At 47.0% G+C, this 18,363-nt stretch overlaps 1 protein-coding gene across 1 annotated transcript in view; it reads right to left on the reverse strand.

Moving 5' to 3' along the window:
- CHD6 (chromodomain helicase DNA binding protein 6) overlaps positions 1-18,363 on the reverse strand; it is a 251,204-nt gene that overhangs the window by 44,362 nt on the left and 188,479 nt on the right. Inside the window, 6 exon segments of the mRNA XM_025216269.1 lie at positions 496-550; positions 949-1,009; positions 6,410-6,539; positions 7,133-7,236; positions 9,331-9,420; positions 10,790-10,949. Of these exon segments, the coding sequence (XP_025072054.1) occupies positions 496-550; positions 949-1,009; positions 6,410-6,539; positions 7,133-7,236; positions 9,331-9,420; positions 10,790-10,949 (600 nt within the window).

Raw genomic sequence — 18,363 nt, forward strand, 5'->3', positions numbered from 1 at the left:
TGGGCCCTGCAGTTGCAGGAGCCTACCATGGCTTCCCCTAAGTCCTACTGCCCCTGTCTCATGTTACGTTTGACAGGAGCCAAGGGCAGATAAATATTAATTTTCTAAATTTTTTAAGGACCCCGCGAGCTGGATAGAATGGCCTGGCGGGCCATATCCAGCCCGTGGACCGTATTTTGCTCACCCCTGCTCTAACACCTGCTATTATTGCAAAGGTTTCTGTAGTAGGAGGCCCAAAGTGCTACTTAATTACCCTCTATCCATCATAAAAGCAACTGCCTCTTGTTAAAGGATGCATTACAATTGCAGTTGTGAACCTTAATGTTAATGGTAAAGAAGATTTCAATAGTGCTGTGTTCCCACTGATCAGTATATATTTATTGTCATAATTTGTATTTCTGTAGGCCCTATAGGCCCCTGTTGTGGACCAAGAATCCAGTGTGCTAGAAACTGTGCACACATAAAAAAAAAAACTTCTAGAGGGTACAGTCTCACCTGCCACATGGTCATCCCGCTTTTCAGTGACCTCACCACAAGAACTGGGAGCCTCCTGCAGAAAAAGAGAGAGACAGACTTTCAAAATAATCTGCAATGTGCACATTGTCTGTCCAGGGCAGGAGATGTTGCTGGATCAACTGACTACTCAAGCAAGGGCAGAAGGAGCAACTGAACAATGCATGGAACTCAGTGCAGTAGGATTTCTACCTGAGAGTGACCTCTCATTGTGCAGCAAAGGGCTTAAGTTGGCTCTGGAGTAGCAAGAGGGCTACAAGGAGCACAAATCACAGAAATCCATGCACCAGGAAAACCCCCTGGTGTTGAGCCTGGAAACAGGGCAAACCAGAACAGCTTATGCTGAATGGTGGGGTGGCTGGACTGCTGTTATTTCTACAGTGATAGCCCTGCTGTTGCGGACATTTGCTGCTGACTTCTGTGAACCCCACTCACCTCATGCTTTGATAGCCCTTCCAGTTTTCCTCCACCACTCTCTTCCTTCTCTGCATTTCCTCTAGATCAAAAAAGTCAAACAAAGAATTAGTCTCCACTAATCCCTTCTTCAACCTCCCCGCCAGATGACATGGGAAGCAGGTAGTCAACCAATGCTGTGTGGTAATCACCCTTTAGTCATCATAATGCTGGCTGCCTTCCTATCAATTTTTTAAGTCCTAGGTCTGGCTCAGGAAGCCTATCCTGTATGTAACACTTCCCTCTTCCCCTGTGGCACTGACCTTTGCCATTGCAGAACATGCCAAACATTTTAATCTTCAAAGACTGTCTAGTACAAAGTGCCAGTCTCAGACATCAACAGACTGGACAAAGTGGTTAGGGTTTGGGGTCCCCTGGGATGCACAAAAACAGTGCCAGTCATGGTGAGCCCTGAGCTGGACCTATTTAGCTCTACAATTCCCAGAGCTCTCTGGGCCTGGACAGGCAACATATTTATACCAGTGTAACTGACCCTTATATCAGAGTAAAAAAGTAGCAGACAGATGACAAACCTCTATGCTGAGATAACTTCACCCAATCTAATGTCAAATTACCCCCAAAAGAATCTAGGGTAAAATCATACTATTGTAGGCAATACATGTCCACAGTTTACCTTTTGTTCAAGGTGAACATGCTAGGATTGGAGGACAGAGAGGGGAGTTGCGGGGGAGGCAGAGTGGTGGTGATCTCCAAAGAAAATATGATCCAACAAATGTACCAGGTTGCCAAACTTGTCTAACATGAAGTATTCTACCTCAAACTTGAAGCTGAAGATAGACTGGGAATTCTGCCAGTATACCAACTACCTGGCTGCACAGCAGATTTCCAGAGAAAGCTAGCCCAGCTGGTCTTGAAGGGGTGTTGTTGACACCCAGCTTTACTGTCTTGAGGGACTTCAACATCCATGGTAAGGCTGGCTCTTCAGGGCTGGAGTGCAACTTCATGGCCTCCATGACAACCATGGTACTATCCCAGATAGTAACTGAGATGAGTGATAAGGTGGGGCACATGTTGGACCTAATGTTTTGCACCTGCCTAGATACAGGGGCTCTGATTATCAGGGCATTTTCAAGAAACCTCTGTCATGGTTGGATAACTATTTCCGTAGAGGTGCAGATCTGTCTAAGCTGGCTAAGCTGGACCACCCCCAACAAACTCATGGAGGCAGTGGGATTTTACAACTCTCTGGGGGACATTTCCACTGACCTTGATTAATATAGTTTATGGACTGGTTGATCTGTGGAATAGTACATTCACTTTGGCCACTGTCCCAGGGGAGAGTGGTGGAAAGGACCCCAAACAATAAATGGGGACCCCCGGGGGCAGGAACCACGCATAAAAAGAGAAACGAACACAATAATAACTCAAGAAAAATACTTACCAGCAGCAGGACCCGCGGCGTAGCCAGAGCAAGGAAGGAAATCCGCGCGGGTTGTAAGCCGCGCCTTTATACTGCTGAAGCCGGCCGGTGACGTCATCGGCAATCACCGGCTGGCAGGGATAAAATGGATCGAGGAAGATGGCGGGGGGAGAGTGGAGCCGGAGAAGACACCGACGCCGGATGCCGTCCGGGATACTCCCAGGGAGGGAGAGCCAGCAGGGGCTCACTGCTCCTGCAGGGGACAGCACGGCGAGGAGGCAGAAGAGCCAGAAGAGGCTCGCTGTGCCGGAGAAGGCAGGAACGCCGGATGGACAGGAGAGCCAGAAGAGGCTCTCTACACCATCGAAGGTGGGAGCGTTGAGGGAACCCGGGAGGCGGAGGAGGCTCTCCCTCCGGGGCAGACCAGACAGGAGCAGCGAGAGGGGCTGCGAAGCAGGACGATGAGAGGCTGGGTGCCAGCTCTCAACACAAGAGGCGGTCAGGCTCTTGGGGAGGTACTGCAAGGCACCGGGAGAAGGACTTCCCCAACAGCTGAGAAGGGGAACAGGGTCACAAACCACGCGTGGCAGAGTGAGAGGGGAGATGACCTGGAGCGAGGGGCCATGGTCTACCCCGGCCACACATCGGGCTAAACCCCAGGGTGGGGATCATAGAGAACAAGGGCACGCCATCACCCTAGTAGAAGGGCTGGGGAAGGAACCGTATGGGCCCTTCTCGATTTAGTTGTGTTGGCGTTTCTTTCTGTTTCCCCCTTTTGGAGGGGTTGAGGAGTAGGCCGAGGCAGTGCAGACAGGATAGCAGGATCGGAGGTTCTTTTGCCCTTCATCTTTATTTTGGGGACATAGGCTAGGTTCTGGGACCCGGGCGTAGGCTGCCTCAGGATAGGAGTGAATGGTATTGGGGGACTTACGGTTAATCAAGAGAGTTACCCCGGGGAGCAGGGCCTAGGATGGGAGAAGGCTGCATAGGCCGCCGTGCCTGGGAGCATGACAGTATCGGGAGTATGGCTGAGAAGATTCGGTGACCAGCCAATGGTTGGCGTGAGGTTGGGGTGTAGGGGAGGTGGAGCCCCACAGACGACTGCCGGGTAGACTCTCTGCCGCAAAGGAACCCTGTGTGGTTGGCCCCCCCCACTGGTATAACATTCAAAGTCGTGGCAGGTGAGACTGGGGGAGGCCACTCCTGTGATAAACATCTACGCACCGGCCCACAAGAGACCGTAGGGTGATCGCTACCGGCCACCCAGACCAAGGCCGCACGTGACCAGATGTTCGAAGCCAGGCAGGCACAGCCACAGATACAGTGGCACCCAAACATTCACTCTCACCTCTGTGGTGGCACCAATCCCCTTAGGATAGAGGGAACTACGGCATCTTAAGCAGGAGGATGGGTGGTTAGAGTGCAAGTGGCTCTCAAACCCAGGTTGAAGCAAACTGACTGTTCCACAGATCTTTTTTTAAAGAGCTATGTCATGGCAGTGGCAGCAGCAAAGAAACTTTTCTTCTTGATTGCTATTGCATCTGCAAAGTGTTATTCAGCAGAACTGTTCTGGGCGCTGAATGGCCTGGCTAATGCAGCTTATCTCTACCTAGAAACAAATCTTTTTCAGTCTACTGTGACGACGTTTGCCACCTATATTGTAAGCAAAACTGTCTATACCTGTCATGACTTTGGGAGTGTCACTTTTGCTGAAGGGTCAGTGTTTGGGGTTGAGTAAGTTCAGTCTTGTCCTGTATATATAGATCATTTTACACTGCTGTCACCTACTGAGGCAGAGAAAGTACTTGGGGGAAGGAGAGCAAACAGTGATGGACATATACTCATCCTGATTTATAGAAGCCTGCTGGGAAAGATGGGTCACTGCTGATGGGGGGTTGTCAGTGCCTACCTTTGGGAGGGCAGGGTGGCAAACATTTTTAAGTCTGCAATTTTTTACACATACTCAAGAAACTATTGCTAAATGCGGATTCCCCGGTTATCACCCTGTCTACAATTTTTCCTTTTTGGGGAAGATCATTGAACAGGTGATTGCCCAACAGCTTCAGGTACATCTGAATGCAATTGGATTCCTGGCCCTCTCTCAGTCTCACTTTCATCCTAGTCATAGCATAGAGAGTATGTTCATGGCCTTGGTTGACAATCTTTGCCTGGATATCAACAAGGGAAGTTGCGCCCTGTTGATCTTACTAAATTTTTCAGCAACTTTTGATACAGTTGACCATGAGGTCCTAAAAAGTGGTTATATGACCTGGTAGGTATTTGCAGAAATGTTCTGAATTGGTTCTGCTCTTTCCTAGCAGGAAGATCTCAGAAGCTGGTGATGAGTAAGTACTTGTCATCCCCTTGGGACTTTTCCTGTGGGCTCCCCCAGAGGTCCAATCTTTTCACCCCTCTTGTTCAATATGTATATGAGGCAGCTAGGTGAGATTATGAAGAGATTTGATGATGAAGAGCTTTCCTATTTGATCCAGGCACCACAGTCTCAGTCATTCTTGGTGTCTGAATGTTGTCAGGGACTGAATACAGGTGAACCAATTGAAACTGAATCTGGACAAGAGAAAGGTGATGTTGGAGGCCAGAATGCTTGACTTGAGAGAACTGGAACACCTATTATTGATGGGGTTCAGACTCCTTTAGTCACTCAAGTTTATAGTTTTGGGATGCTTCTGTATCTTCAGGTGAAAGCCTTTCACCAACTCTGTAAGGTGAGATGGTTGCAACGTTTTCTTTCAGATTCTACGCTGGCTCCCAGCTGATTTTCAGTCTCTGTCCTGGGATCCCACCAGAACTAGTTCAAGGCTCCATTGCAGTTCAGGGGCACGGCATGCAGGAGCTGCTCTGTAGAGCAACCCAATGTTAGCTCAAAATGTGTTAGATATTATGATCTAGAGAGACTCCTTGATGGAAAAGGCCTTACCTTACTACACAATGATGCCACTTAACATGTTCTTTACTACTTGAATGCTGGAACACTAGCACTGTTAAGTGCAGTGAGTATGGGCTAAGCGTAATATGTAACAAGGCCCTAAGAGACTTATGCCCCATCACAATCTTTGAGGTCAATGGAGAACATCATCCTGTAAGTACCATCAATGCACCCAGTCTGCTTGGCAGAAACATGTAGGAAGTAATTCTCAGCAGTTGCTCCACAGCTCTGGAACTTCCTCCCTCTTGAGATCTGCCAGAGTCTGAGCCTAGACATCTTTTGGAAGCACTACAAGACCTTCCTATTATGGGCAAATGTTTAGCAAACAAAGCTAGCCTGGGGTATTGTTCAGGGGGTTTCTGTTTTGCATTGATATTCTAGTTACCTTTTAAGTTGTTCTGTTCTCGTTTTCATTCGCCTGCTTTATAAATTATTCTGTTCTCTTATTGTAAGTCACTCTGAGCCTTTGTTGGGACGGCAGCATATAAATCAAATACAATGAAATGAGTAATAATATCTCCAGCTCTCTGCCACCTCATGGTTAAGTCACTAGAATGGCTGCCCATTGTATATAGCTGGGCATCTGTCTGCTCTAGACCCCATTGTCTTTTAGATCTATGTAAATAACACTGGTGTAAACTGATCATCTGTCCAGAACCTCTTTCTCTATTGTCACAAATCTCCTCTCAGTGAACCATCTCCAGCAGTCACCTTGCTGTGTCTTAGATTATTCACTTTCCCAGGCAAAAATCCTCCTGCCAAAGTACAATATAACTTTAAGTAGTGCTCTGGAAATCAGTGTCTGGGTAAAAGGGCACACCTCCCTAACCCAAAGAGGAAATATACCCTAAGGGAACAGCTCCTACATGTCTGACTACATGTAATCAGTGCCAGCCAAGCCAGCACCCTCCTGCCATCTCCCAGAAGAATGTTTGCTCACACCCAGCAGTTACTGGCAGTACCTTTCAGATGTCCCAGTAGGCTCTCAGCTTTTCATTTCTCTGCTCTTACCTCTGATGATGCCAATGCCACAAACACCATTTAATTCATGGTCCTAGCTCTACTTCTGATACCACAGCCCTCATGGGATCAACTCCCTCTCCCTGTCTACCCACCTGTCAGCAGCATCTTGCACTCCATCACTGATGCCCTGCTCCGCAGACAGCAGTTTCTCATCTGGCATGCCAACCTTCTCCAGGAAGCATAGAGCTGGATCTGCTCGCATGGCATTGTACCTCTCATAACCTGGCAACAGACACAACTAATGTTAGAAGGAATAAAGTAACAGACCAACTCTGAGAGCAAGCTCAGGCTAATCCCTCACTATGCCGTAGTCTGCCTCACATTGAGTTCACTTTCTACCCACCTGGTAACCTGGCTTCTTGGGGGCAATTCTGATCTACAGAATGCAAAACATGTCAAATAGTCACTAACTAATCCCCAGCCTACTTGTACAGAAGATAGAGACACTGGAATAACTTCTCCATCCCTGAAACACAGCCACTTCTGGGACAGAGCACAGTACCTGCTCGACAGTGCACAGCAATGCTATACTGTAGGAAGTAAGAAATTCTGCATCCAATGGGAACTGCAAGGGGAGTTTACAGGGCCAGAATGAAATTAGCCATAGTAGAATATGACCAGATTATCTGGATGAAGCTCTTTTGTCCCATGATCAGGAGCTCAGTCGGATGCATCAGAACCTTTTAGCAGAACAGCATTCATCAAAACTCACTGCATGCTGCTTTTGGGGCCAATGGGAGGGGAGGAAGGGAGAAGAGAGGGGGGAGGAGGTTGACTTCCTACTGAATCGCCTGTAAGGGAAGGTAAGTAAATACCATGTTTGAAAACACCGATGAGCAGTGATTTATCAGCCTCAGCATTCCACCAGTCCACAGGGATCTCCACATAGTCAATATCTGGCAGCAACACATCCAGTTCCCTGTGGAGAACAGGACATGAGTGCACATTCCTCCAAAGCACCTGGGGACCCCTGTGCCTGCAAAAAGCTATAAGTGCCCTGTAATGCTAGGTGGTTGGAAGAGCATTGGGGGTTAGCCTTCATATGGTTAGCATTTTGGCAAGTGGCAACTGAGAGTGAAGTATTGTCTGGGCTGCGTGCACACCAAAGGGCACGTGGCTGGAATCTAACCTGCCACTGCACTAGCTGAACCTTGCTACTAGCTTCCACTGCACACACAAAGGTAACCTGACTTCACTTTCTAGAGAGATACAGACTTTGGCTGAACTCCCTTAAGAGGTTAGACAATGGATTTTTGTACGATAGTTTGGATAGGATTAATATTGGATTAAATGACCTATGGAGGTCCCTTCCAGCCTTACTTCCCTATGAATCTCATGCCAGTCAGGGTGACCAAAAAGCTCTCTTGAATCAAATGGCTTCTGCTGGGCAAAATCTGCCCTAAATCCAATAGGGCATTTACAGACATGCTCCAGGAAGCGGCGGGGTCTTTAAAAGCACCCAGAGCATCATGTGGCACTGGATGCTCCCTGCACTGAAAAATGGCAGGGAGCCCTTTTTCCCTGCACTGAAAAGGTATCCCTGCACTGAAAAATGGCAGCAGGGGCACTTTAACTAAAGCTCGTCGAATGAGCTTTACTTAAAGTGCCCCTGCCACCATTTTTCAGTGCGGAGATGCTGATATAGGTGACATTGGAGTCTTCTGGAGCATGGTAATTACCATGCTCCAGCAGACTTGATTAATCAAGTCTGCTCCAATGCACTGCAATGACAGCGCACTGGAGCAGCCTCCCTGCACATGTATAAGAGCCCATAGTCATGACAGACTAGAAGCAAGGAAAAGAATGAATTTGTCATGGGTCCTGGATGGCAAGTCATAGCCAGGACCACATGCTGCAAATATCTCCATCAGAGAGTTGCAGAAACTCAGACTGGCAGCAACTGGGACAAGGCTCATAATCTAGCACAGCAGAATTCTGGGAAGGCAGCAGACTTGGCCCATAAGGAAAATTGTGCTTTTCTGACTGATTAAATGGCAGTAAAAGGGCAGGCTCATCTAGCTAAGCCCATCCTGCTTTTATCTGTGCCTCATGCTTTTGGCTCCTGTTAGATTAGAAGTCACTGAGTACCTCCAGAGCAATACCTAGACTTTCCCACCCCAGTATCAATTTGGTAACTTCAGGTGCTGCTGATCCAGAGTCCATTCCAGTCATTCCTGTCCTCAGTACAGGGCAGTGAGCACACTGTTTTGCAGGCTATCCTCCATGCTGGTATGAGTGATTAGATTGGGTGCACAGGTTGGTTTATAGGTCTCTAGTTTCATATTAAAGATGAATGTTTTCAGCTGCATTTATGGGATCTATATTATTCATGGTATAATTAATCTCAGACATGGCAACACCTTAGAATGGAAGCCATTCCAGCCAACTGAGTTCAGATCAGTGTGTGTCTGCATATGCATGCCTACATAGTCTTGTGGGAGTACACATGGGTGTGTGCATGAGTGTGTGGGTATGCATGCATGTCTGCACACTTACATGTATGTGTATGTGTGTGCATACCAGTATCACAAGATGGTTCCCAACAGACAGCAGATGGTTTCTGGCAATTTTGCAGGAAGCAGAGATGATGGACCCTAGCTAAAGAAACACGGTCTCTCCCTCACTAGTTCCATTGCACAGTGAACCTCTAGGCTGCCTGAGCAGTTCACAGAAACAAAATGGCCTCTATCTGCCCTTGACTGAGCCCAAATGCTAGGTCTCAAGCCTGCCAAGGTGTACTCAGGCAAAGCTACCACTGAAGAAGAAGGTATATCCACACAAAAAAACTGTAGGATTTGGTTTCAGAGATTGTAATGTGATAGCCACCACTTCTGTGGACACAACACCACTGGTGACTATTGAGTAGGCAGCAGTGGGGATATCTGCACAATTCTGCCAACTCCAAAGACCCAGCAGAGGGTTACCACAGCTAAGGCAACAGGTGAAAACCCTGCAGCAGTAACACTCTGGCTGATGTGTAAAACAAAATGTAGACTTCTGGGGAGTGTCATACCTGGCAGGGGTCCCTTCGAAGGCTTTGACAGCTGCCTCCCCTAGAACTTCGGCTTTCAGGTAGTACAGCATCCGCACCCGCAGCAGCACCCTGCCCAAGGAAAGGCAGCAGGTAAAGACAGGGCTACAATGCAAGCCTTGGAGCCAGCAAGGTGCACAGCCTCTACAGACAGCAATGCAGTCTGCAGTGGCCACACCCAGAGGCAAGAAGTCATGGAAATGCTCAGCTGTTTCTACCCCCTGCCAGACCCATGAAATTCCATGTTAGGACAGAATTGACAAGGACCAGCTCTCCTTTTCTCAACAGAACAATTAGAGGCTCAGTGAGGGTGACACCTCTGCCTGGCCAGCCATCCCTTGTATGATGGGTGTTTGCTGCACTGTACAATGCTGCAGAGCACTTAGACCTGTTGGCTTAAAACAGGAGCTTGCAACAACTGTAAATGTGGGGACAGGAGGTAGGCCCTAGCTGCACAGGGAGAAGCAAGGTGCCAGTTGAAAGCAGGGAGATTCTTGAACCAGTTCAGCAGACTGTGGGTCGGACTCCTGCAAACCTTATTGTATTAGCCCTCTAAATTTTACAGGCTTCAAAAATCAAGATGTAGTCGACAAGAAGCAGGGAAAGATCAAGCTGAGCACCTGCCCACACAGCCCAGCATCACTCCACAGCAACAGCATGACTTACTCCAGTGAGGAAGACTGAGGCAGACATGCGCATGGAGAAGGGCTCTCAACAGGAGCAGAAGAGACAGAACTTTTAATACATGAATGGAAGGAGGAACTCATTTCTCAGTATAACTCGTGAGTCAGCTCAAATCCTGCCAAGGAGCAGGGATATAAACAGCTCTTGGTTATTTATTTTTGAAAGAAAAATGCCTCTCTGATCCTCACTGCAAAGAGCCATGTCGTCCTGGGGCTTGCCCCACTGTGCCACAAGAATACACCCTGCCAGGTTATGACCTTTTGTTATCCTCTTCCGTTCTGGCCCCATTAGGAAAAACAGCAGTTCCCAATAACTGCATAACTTTGCAATCTGATGCTGCTGCTAGCAGAGGCAGCTTAAGAATCACAACAAAACCTGTCCTTACAGCTGTGACAAACAAACAAAAAAAAAAACAGCTCCAGGTGCAGCCAGGCTGCTGACAGTTCTTTCCAGCACAAGCAAAATGGAAGTGGGCTGGAGAGACCTGCACAGGATGCAGGCTGCTAGCTTTCAAACATCATTGTACATCACAGCTTAACATGCTGAGTTTGGAAAACCTGTTCAGTGTTGGCTCAGTGCTCCCTCTAGCACTTTCTGCTAGAAACTGCTTAAGTGTAACCTACATCATCCTTTATAGGCACAACAATGCTGGCTGGGTGCAGCTCTTGGGGACACAACTGTCCTCCAAAGGCTTAGCCCAGAGGGTGCACTCAGCAACGGAGAGCTCACGGCTGGGCTTCAGGGTTCACACACTCACTTGTTACAGTGCTGTTTCAGGTGCTTCTTATAACTGTCATCATGCAGGACTATTTCAGGGTTGCAGGTTGCAAGCCAATCTGCATTCTTTATCTCAGGGAGAAGCATCTGGTTCTTGGTCTTCTTCCCCTTCCTTCCTCTGGGCACAGGGGCAGACAATCCTGCAAAAGCAAGAGGGAGAGATTTACAATTTCTGCTGGAGGGCTGTTACAACCCTGATGGGTTTCTGATAAATTCAAAGGACCAGACTATACAGGACAGACACCAACAGACAGGCAGACAGTGGCAGCATAGTCTGCAACACAAAATCCAGTCTTGGTAAAGTGCTTTGCCACCCTTGTCACAGCTTGTGTGGGAGTGGGCAAAGTCAAGAAAAGGAAGGAAGTGTCTTAAATCTGTGCAGGTGCAAAATAATGTGACAGCTCTTGCCAGAGAATCTGTATTAGGCTGTGTTATGTTCGCCCTTTCCCAGCTGATTAAGTATGGGGAAATAATAAGTGCAGGGTACAGGCCAGGCAGGATATGCTGCTGACTGCCACTGCTGTAAAGCACATATTCAGAGGTCTATCCTTTTATTGCCAGGCAGCCTGAACATCATGGACATCTATGTAGGCTAACCCTGAATGTGCTAGGGCTGGAAGTGGGATCCAACATGTGAATTGTGGCTAATGACTCCACACCCAGACACACCTTTCCATCCTCCTGCACATAACCCCATGCATCTGGCAAGCACAGGCCTAGTTATTCCTTTCTCACTGGCATCACCCAGACCTCTCCCCCAACATACACTGGCACACATGCAAAAAAATGCAACTACAAATGCCCCATTTCACTGTGCTGCTGAAACCTGGATGATACACAGAGCCTCCCACAACAAACAAAGACAACACAGGTCAGGCTCTGATTTCAGCTCCATAGGGACACAAAGCTAATAAAGCTATTCCAGATTTACAGTGATGGGACTAAGATCCGAGATTCTGAGAAAAGAATCTAGCTGTACATTCCATGTCCAGGCCTGCCCAAGATCCTTACATAGACTTCAGGGAGGTCTGTACCCACTATCATATACCTGGCACTCATAGCCACAATTGCTTCTATCCACCAAGCCCAGACTTCTGATGTGAAAGGGGTTGGAAGACTCTTCACAGACTGCTTTTTAAAACCCCTGCAATATTCCCTTATGTTTTCAAACAACATATTCTTGCAGTTTCTTCTTCCCACCAAGTGCCTGTAATCCTGTATTGTTTTTGCTCAAAGGCTGTCCCTGTTAGCACAGGACCATCTCTTTCAGTGGCTTTTCACAACTGTTCCTACCCAGGCTACCCTAACAGAGAATAAATACTGCTGTATACAGCCCTAAGAATGCAGGAACTTCAGTAAGATATACATTTGGAGCTTTGAAAGGACCAATTTCCCAATGCTCAATGCAACTAGCAGTTTTATTGACTAGGAAAAAAAAATTCAAGAGGGAAACATTTATACAAACTGGCCGGCCAGAAAACCCAGTTGAAGGACCTCCTACAGTAGGGGTTGGCAACCTTTTTAAGGCAGGGGCCAAAACAACCTGGCTGTAGTCCAGAATAGACCGTGTGGTTTTGGTAGTGCATCAAAAGCAGCAAGGGGGCTTTGCCTGCACCTGTGTCAGGGCCAGACATCTGGAAGCAGCATCAGCACTGCTTTTTCCCCAGGCTCCCTCCCCCTCCCTGGCTGAGGCAGTAGTAGAGCATCCAGACAGAGGGGAGTTGCACTAGGGCTGGGCAGTTGGAAACTGCACCTATTATGCTGCCACCACTTCTCCTCAGCTGCAGCACAGGCACAGCTGGAAGTTGCACCTTGGCTGCTGCTTCTTCCCATCCCTCCCTCCACCCAGCTGCAGTGCAGGTGTAGCTGGAAACTACCCAGCTCCCATTTCCTCACCAACTGGAAGCTGTGCCTACACTACAGCCAGGGAGCAGGGGGCAGGGAGAAGCAGTGATGTGGGCATATCTTCCAGCTGCCTAGACCCCGCACAGCTGCAGGCAGAAGCAAAGTGTTCCACTTTCACAGGCCAGATCCAGTGGCTTCACAAACCATATGCTGCCAACCCCTGTTAGAACTATGTTGCAGTAGGACCTAACAGGTCCTTGGAGGCAACAACAGTTAAGGTTGCAGATAAGAAAAAATGGTGGGGTAGTGAGGAAGGAGGACAGGCTACTTTTACCTGGTTAAATGGTGAGAATTCAACAGCATGGATTTTCATATGGTTAAGTAAAAGGTAAAACAAAGTGAGCATGGCAAAATGGAGGGAAATGAGTGGAACAGTCTGTGTAAAGAAAAAGGAAGTAATCAGTAATTGGAGTTCTTTGAGATGAATTGTCCATATGCACATTCTCACATGTGGGTACAGTCAACTTCTGAGCCTTAGATCACAGACCTTTTACCTTACAGGTACTTGTACAGGCCACTCCAACTACTCCACTTGGCCCCCATCTGTCCCCGCATCAAATGGACGGAGTGGAACACAAACCCCATCTTAGTTTTCTTTTAATTAGAGAGTCCCAAAGAGGCAGATTCTGAGGAAGAGGGCAAGAGGAGAGGAGCTCAAATGTATGCATGGACAACACATCTCAAGAAACTCCAGTTACTGGTAACCAGTTCTTTTCTCCTTCAAATACTTGCCTGCACACACATTTCCACATGCAGGTGACTCAAAAACAATGCCTACAACACCTGAAGATTGGGATTAAGAGCCTTCTTGTACTGACTAGAGTGCCACTCTACCAAAGGCAATGTCTCTCTGGGAGGCCTCCACAATTGCATACTGCTAAGTCAAAGTGTGGGCCAAATTCCAAGTCAGTGTCCTGCAGATGTCTGATGTGAAGACTCCATGAAGAGAGGTGGCAGATGTAGCCTGAAGCCTGGTGGAATGCACTTGACTTGTAAATGGGTGATTTACCTTTGTCAATTTATAACAAAGTTTAATGCAACTGGGAAACCAGTTGGAGAGTTTTTGAGATGAAAGACCTCACCCACAGACTTCTCAGCTATGGCCATACACAGGCATGGAAAAGGGTCTGGCTCAGTATAGATAACAGGCAAGAGCTCTTTGCAGGTCCAAAGTACCTTAGATTCCAAAGTATGTGACATGGATAAAAAGACTGGGAATGAAATTTGCTGACTGATGTGAAAACCACAAACCACCTTCATCTGGAATTTGGGATGGGTATAGAGAATCATTTTGTCTGAACAAAAGGCTGTATACAAAGGAACTGCAATTAGGACTTGATTGTTACCGATTTGTCTGGTAGAGGTGGTCACCAGGAAGGTTATCTTCATAGACAGATTTTGGAATGAGTAGGATGTCACTGGCTTGAATTATAAATGCATTTGTACCAAAATAATCAGATTCAAGTCCACTGAGGAAATAGGTCCTTCACACACCGGAAGTCCTAGATTAGCCTTTTTTGAAACTTCAGCATGACAGGGTAGGAGAAATTTGCTGGCCCTCAATCAGGAGGTGATGCAAGGAGATTGCTGCTAAATGAACTTTATTGAACTGAGGAACAGATCAGCAGTCCTCATCTTCAAGACTTAGCCTGAAATATTTGGGATTGATAATAACGAAATCCCTTGCACCATGAGAAGAATCTGGAACACTTTCTCAAGGCAGGTACACCATATGGAAGTTTTCCTGCTTTGTATGCTAGGCCAGTATTTATGGAAGTAAAACAGGAACAGTTAAGCTAGAAGCATCTAGGTAGTCAAATGAAACAAGTACAGGTTTGGGTAGAGTAGTGTGCCATTGCCCTGAGAGAGCAAGTTAGGAAGAAGAGACAGGAAACATTCTTCTCAGCCAACAAGAGCAGAAATCCTGGAACAAGGACTGCCTGGGACAGGTTAGCGCTATCAGAATTACTTGACTTTGGTTTTGTTGTACCTTTGCAATAAATCATGGAACAAAGGGTCTTGCACTATGAAGTCAAGAATGCACTGGAGAGGAAGCCTGGACAGAAGCCTGCCCTAGAGCAGAAAAGATGATACTTTGCATTCTGATCCATCACGCCCTATTTCCAAGGAGCCTCATGCTAGGAATGGCTGTGAGAGGACTGAATTCTTGATTTCCTACTGCAGTAGATTGGCACGACCTTGTTCAGATCCTCCTCTGTCACATTTTCATGACTGGCCAGGTGACCAGCTAACTATTGAAATGTGGATAATAATGTGAAATCACCAATTACCACAGCTGGGCAGCCTCCTCATTGAGCAAAGAGAACTTTATGCCTCTCTGCTGTTTTCTATAATAAATAGACATAGTGTTGTCCATTGTTACCTGCAAGTGGCAGTTCTGAATGGAGGGTAGGAACTCTTTGTAGGCCTGTCTGATGGCTTTAACCTCATGCACATTTATGTGGAGGGCCATCTCCTGGGGTTCCTGCTCGCCCTGGACTAGCAGATTGTCAATTCTCATCCTCAAACTAGTTTGGGAGTCATCTGCCATCTGTGAGCTTGTGGATGGTCAAAGCTGAAAGGGTACCACTGGATGGGTCTTTCCACCAAGTTAATGATGCTAGGACTCTGGTGGAAAACATCACTTTCATTCCCAAGTTATGTCTCACCGGCAGGTAAACTGAGAACTGGGTCTGGGCATGAACTGAGTCAGGACACAGGAGAATCAGAGTGCAGAGAGTAAGCCAAATTGAGAAGTCAGCAGATCAAACAGAGAACAGGCAGAGGCACAAGTGAGGCAGTCTAGGTTCAGGTTGAACTCTACTGCCCAGGCACTTCCTGTTCCTGTGTAAGGGTTTATATGGAGGGAAGTGAAGGGTCAGATGACCCCAAATGGCCACTCCAGTGGCAGGCCAGGATGAGTGACTATGCCAGGCAAACCAAAGCTCCAAATTCACGGCAGTGGTCTGATATGACCCCATCCAATCTCTTTAAAAGCAGCCCTTGGGGGGCACTGGTCTAGGTTTTTCCAGATGGTCCTCAAAGAACTTCCTCAACAGATTGAGGGCATGGATGTTTCCTGCTGGTTCTCACATGTGATCTTCAGGCCTGTAACCTTCCTAGTCTACTAGGTAATACAGCTTTCCCTTGTTTCCATTTTTAGTCTAAAATCTCCTGGACCAGATATTCTTCCAGACTGTGCTCTGTTACTAGAGATGAGGCAGGTTGGGTCCAATGAGGAGACATTTTTTTTGTATACGGCTTGAATAGTGATATGTGAAATACCACATGGATTTTTAGTGTCATGGGGAGTTGTAGCTCAAAGGCTACCACATTGATTTGCTGGGTTATGCAGAAGTGGCCAATGTATCAATGGTCTAGCTTCTGTGGAGGTGTTTATCTTATAACCACGCTTTCTGTCCTGCTGAGTAGGGGGGCCCTTGCTGTCAATGCTGGTCTACCTGTTGCCTATTGGCCTCTTTTGCCTTCTCCAGACAGTGTTTTAATTCCTCCTGGACCTTATGCCCATGATGTACCCAATCTGTGGCTGTGGAGTTGTCAGAATTAGAGGGTAAGGTGGGATATAACTGGGGGATGAAACCCATGGTTGGCAAAGAATGGGCTTTGTTCTGTTCAGGTATGTGTGGAATCATTATAAGCAAACTCCATGAGTGCTAGTAGTGGAACTAGTTGTCCAGAGGCATTGCTTCAAAACCTGTTTGATTCTTTTAGCTTAGCCATTCATTTCGGGGGGTGGTATGCTCATGAGAGCTGACTATAGAATCCCAATAGGTGCAGGGCCTCATGCCAAAATGGGAGATGAACTGAGACTCATGGTCAGATGCTATGCAGTCCAAAAGACTGTGGAGACTAACTATGTGGTCTAAATATAGGTGGGAGGCGTCCTTGGCTGAGGGAAGGCCTATGAAGTGGGTCATTTTAGTCAACTGGTCTGTCACCATCAGGATTGTAGAGGAACTATTTGATATGGGTAGTTCTACAATAAAGTCCAAAGAGATGGTGGACCATAGCCAAGGTGGAGAGGGAAGGTACTGGAGGAGTCCACAAGGTCTTTGAGTAGGTCTCTTAGAGTGGGTGCAAATATCACGTGAGCGGACAAAGACATGCATTGTCTTGTGCAGCCATGGCCACCAAAACTAGCAAGAAATTAATTGACAGGTCTTTTTAGTTCCAGGCTGGCCCATTAATGGGGAGTTGTGGGTTAGGCATAGAACCGTGAGGGTAGCTTGACCTGGGAGCACACAGCTCTTGCCTTGAATAAATATAATTCCATTCTAGACCCAATGCAGTTGTTGTGTGAAGGTTGCCTGCTCTTCTCAAAGGAACTTCCTCCTGGGTGGTGACAAAGAGCAGAGAGAGCAGATCGACCAGCAAAATGGCACTGATGATGTTATGAGGTTTCAAAATTGGGTTAAATTCAGAGATTTCTGTGACCAGTCCATGTCATACTCTGCCTTCCAGGATAGAGCATCCACTTTCCCATTTTTAAGCCCAGGTTAGTAGGCTATTTGGAAGTCAAAGTGGGAGAGCAATGCCCACCAAAGCAGGCTTTGGTTGAGTGCCTTAGCCTTACTGAAATACTCCATATTTTTATGATCTGTGAGAACCTGTACCTTATGCTGTGTCCCTTTGAGATAATGCTGCCACTCCCTGAAAGCTGCTCTGACAGCCAGGAGTTCACAGCCCAGGTTCTCATAATTTTGTTCTGCCAGGGTATGTTTGTGGGAAAATAACGGATGCAAAGTCTGTTCCAAGCCCTGCAACTGGATGCATCTGCTTCTACCACAAACAGCAAAGTTGGATTAGGGTGGGTTAATACAGGGACAGAGGTGAAGGCTTGTTTCTGGTATTCAAAGGCTCATTGGGTTTCCATGGACAAATTAAACTGAATGTCCTTGCATAACAGTGTGGTAAGTGGACCCATCACCTGGGCAAAGTTGACAATGAATCTCTGGCATAAATTGAAAAATCCCAGGAATATCTGAGGTACCTTCATCTTCTGAGGCACTTTCCAATCTTGGATGGCCTGTACTTTCTGGGGGTCCATTTCCAAAACTTTGGGAGATAAAATAAAGCCCAGAAATTTGATAATAGCTTGGTTAGATGCACATTTTTCTACTGTTGTTAACAGGCTGTATTGGCACAACCTTTCCTGCACTGCCTAGATGTGTTTTAGGTGATGATCAGATTCCTCTGAGAAGACTAAGATGTCACTGAGGTAGGCAATCACAAATTGATCTAGAAGAACTGATAGCACATCATTAATAAAATACTGGAATGTGGCTTGGGCACTGGTGAGACCACAGGGCATAACTAAATATTCAAAGTGCCTGCACCAAGTCTAGGAAGCGGTTTTCTATTCGTCACCAACTTTTGATCCGCACCAGGTTATATGGACCCTGGAGGTCAAGCTTGGTGAACATACTCTGCCTTCTGGGATAGAGCATCCACTTTCCCATTAAAAGGAATAGAATGGGAGTTCCAACAGGTGAAGTGGACTTTCTTATGAATTCCCGGAGCAGGTTCTCTTGTAGGAAGTTTGGGTTCTGACATAGATTCATAGATGTTAGGGTCGGAAGGGACCTCAATAGATCATCGAGTCTGACCCCCTGCATAAGCAGGAAAGAG

The sequence above is a fragment of the Alligator sinensis genome, unplaced genomic scaffold, assembly GCF_000455745.1.
Source record: "Alligator sinensis unplaced genomic scaffold, ASM45574v1 scaffold338_1, whole genome shotgun sequence".
Lineage (NCBI taxonomy): Eukaryota > Metazoa > Chordata > Crocodylia > Alligatoridae > Alligator > Alligator sinensis.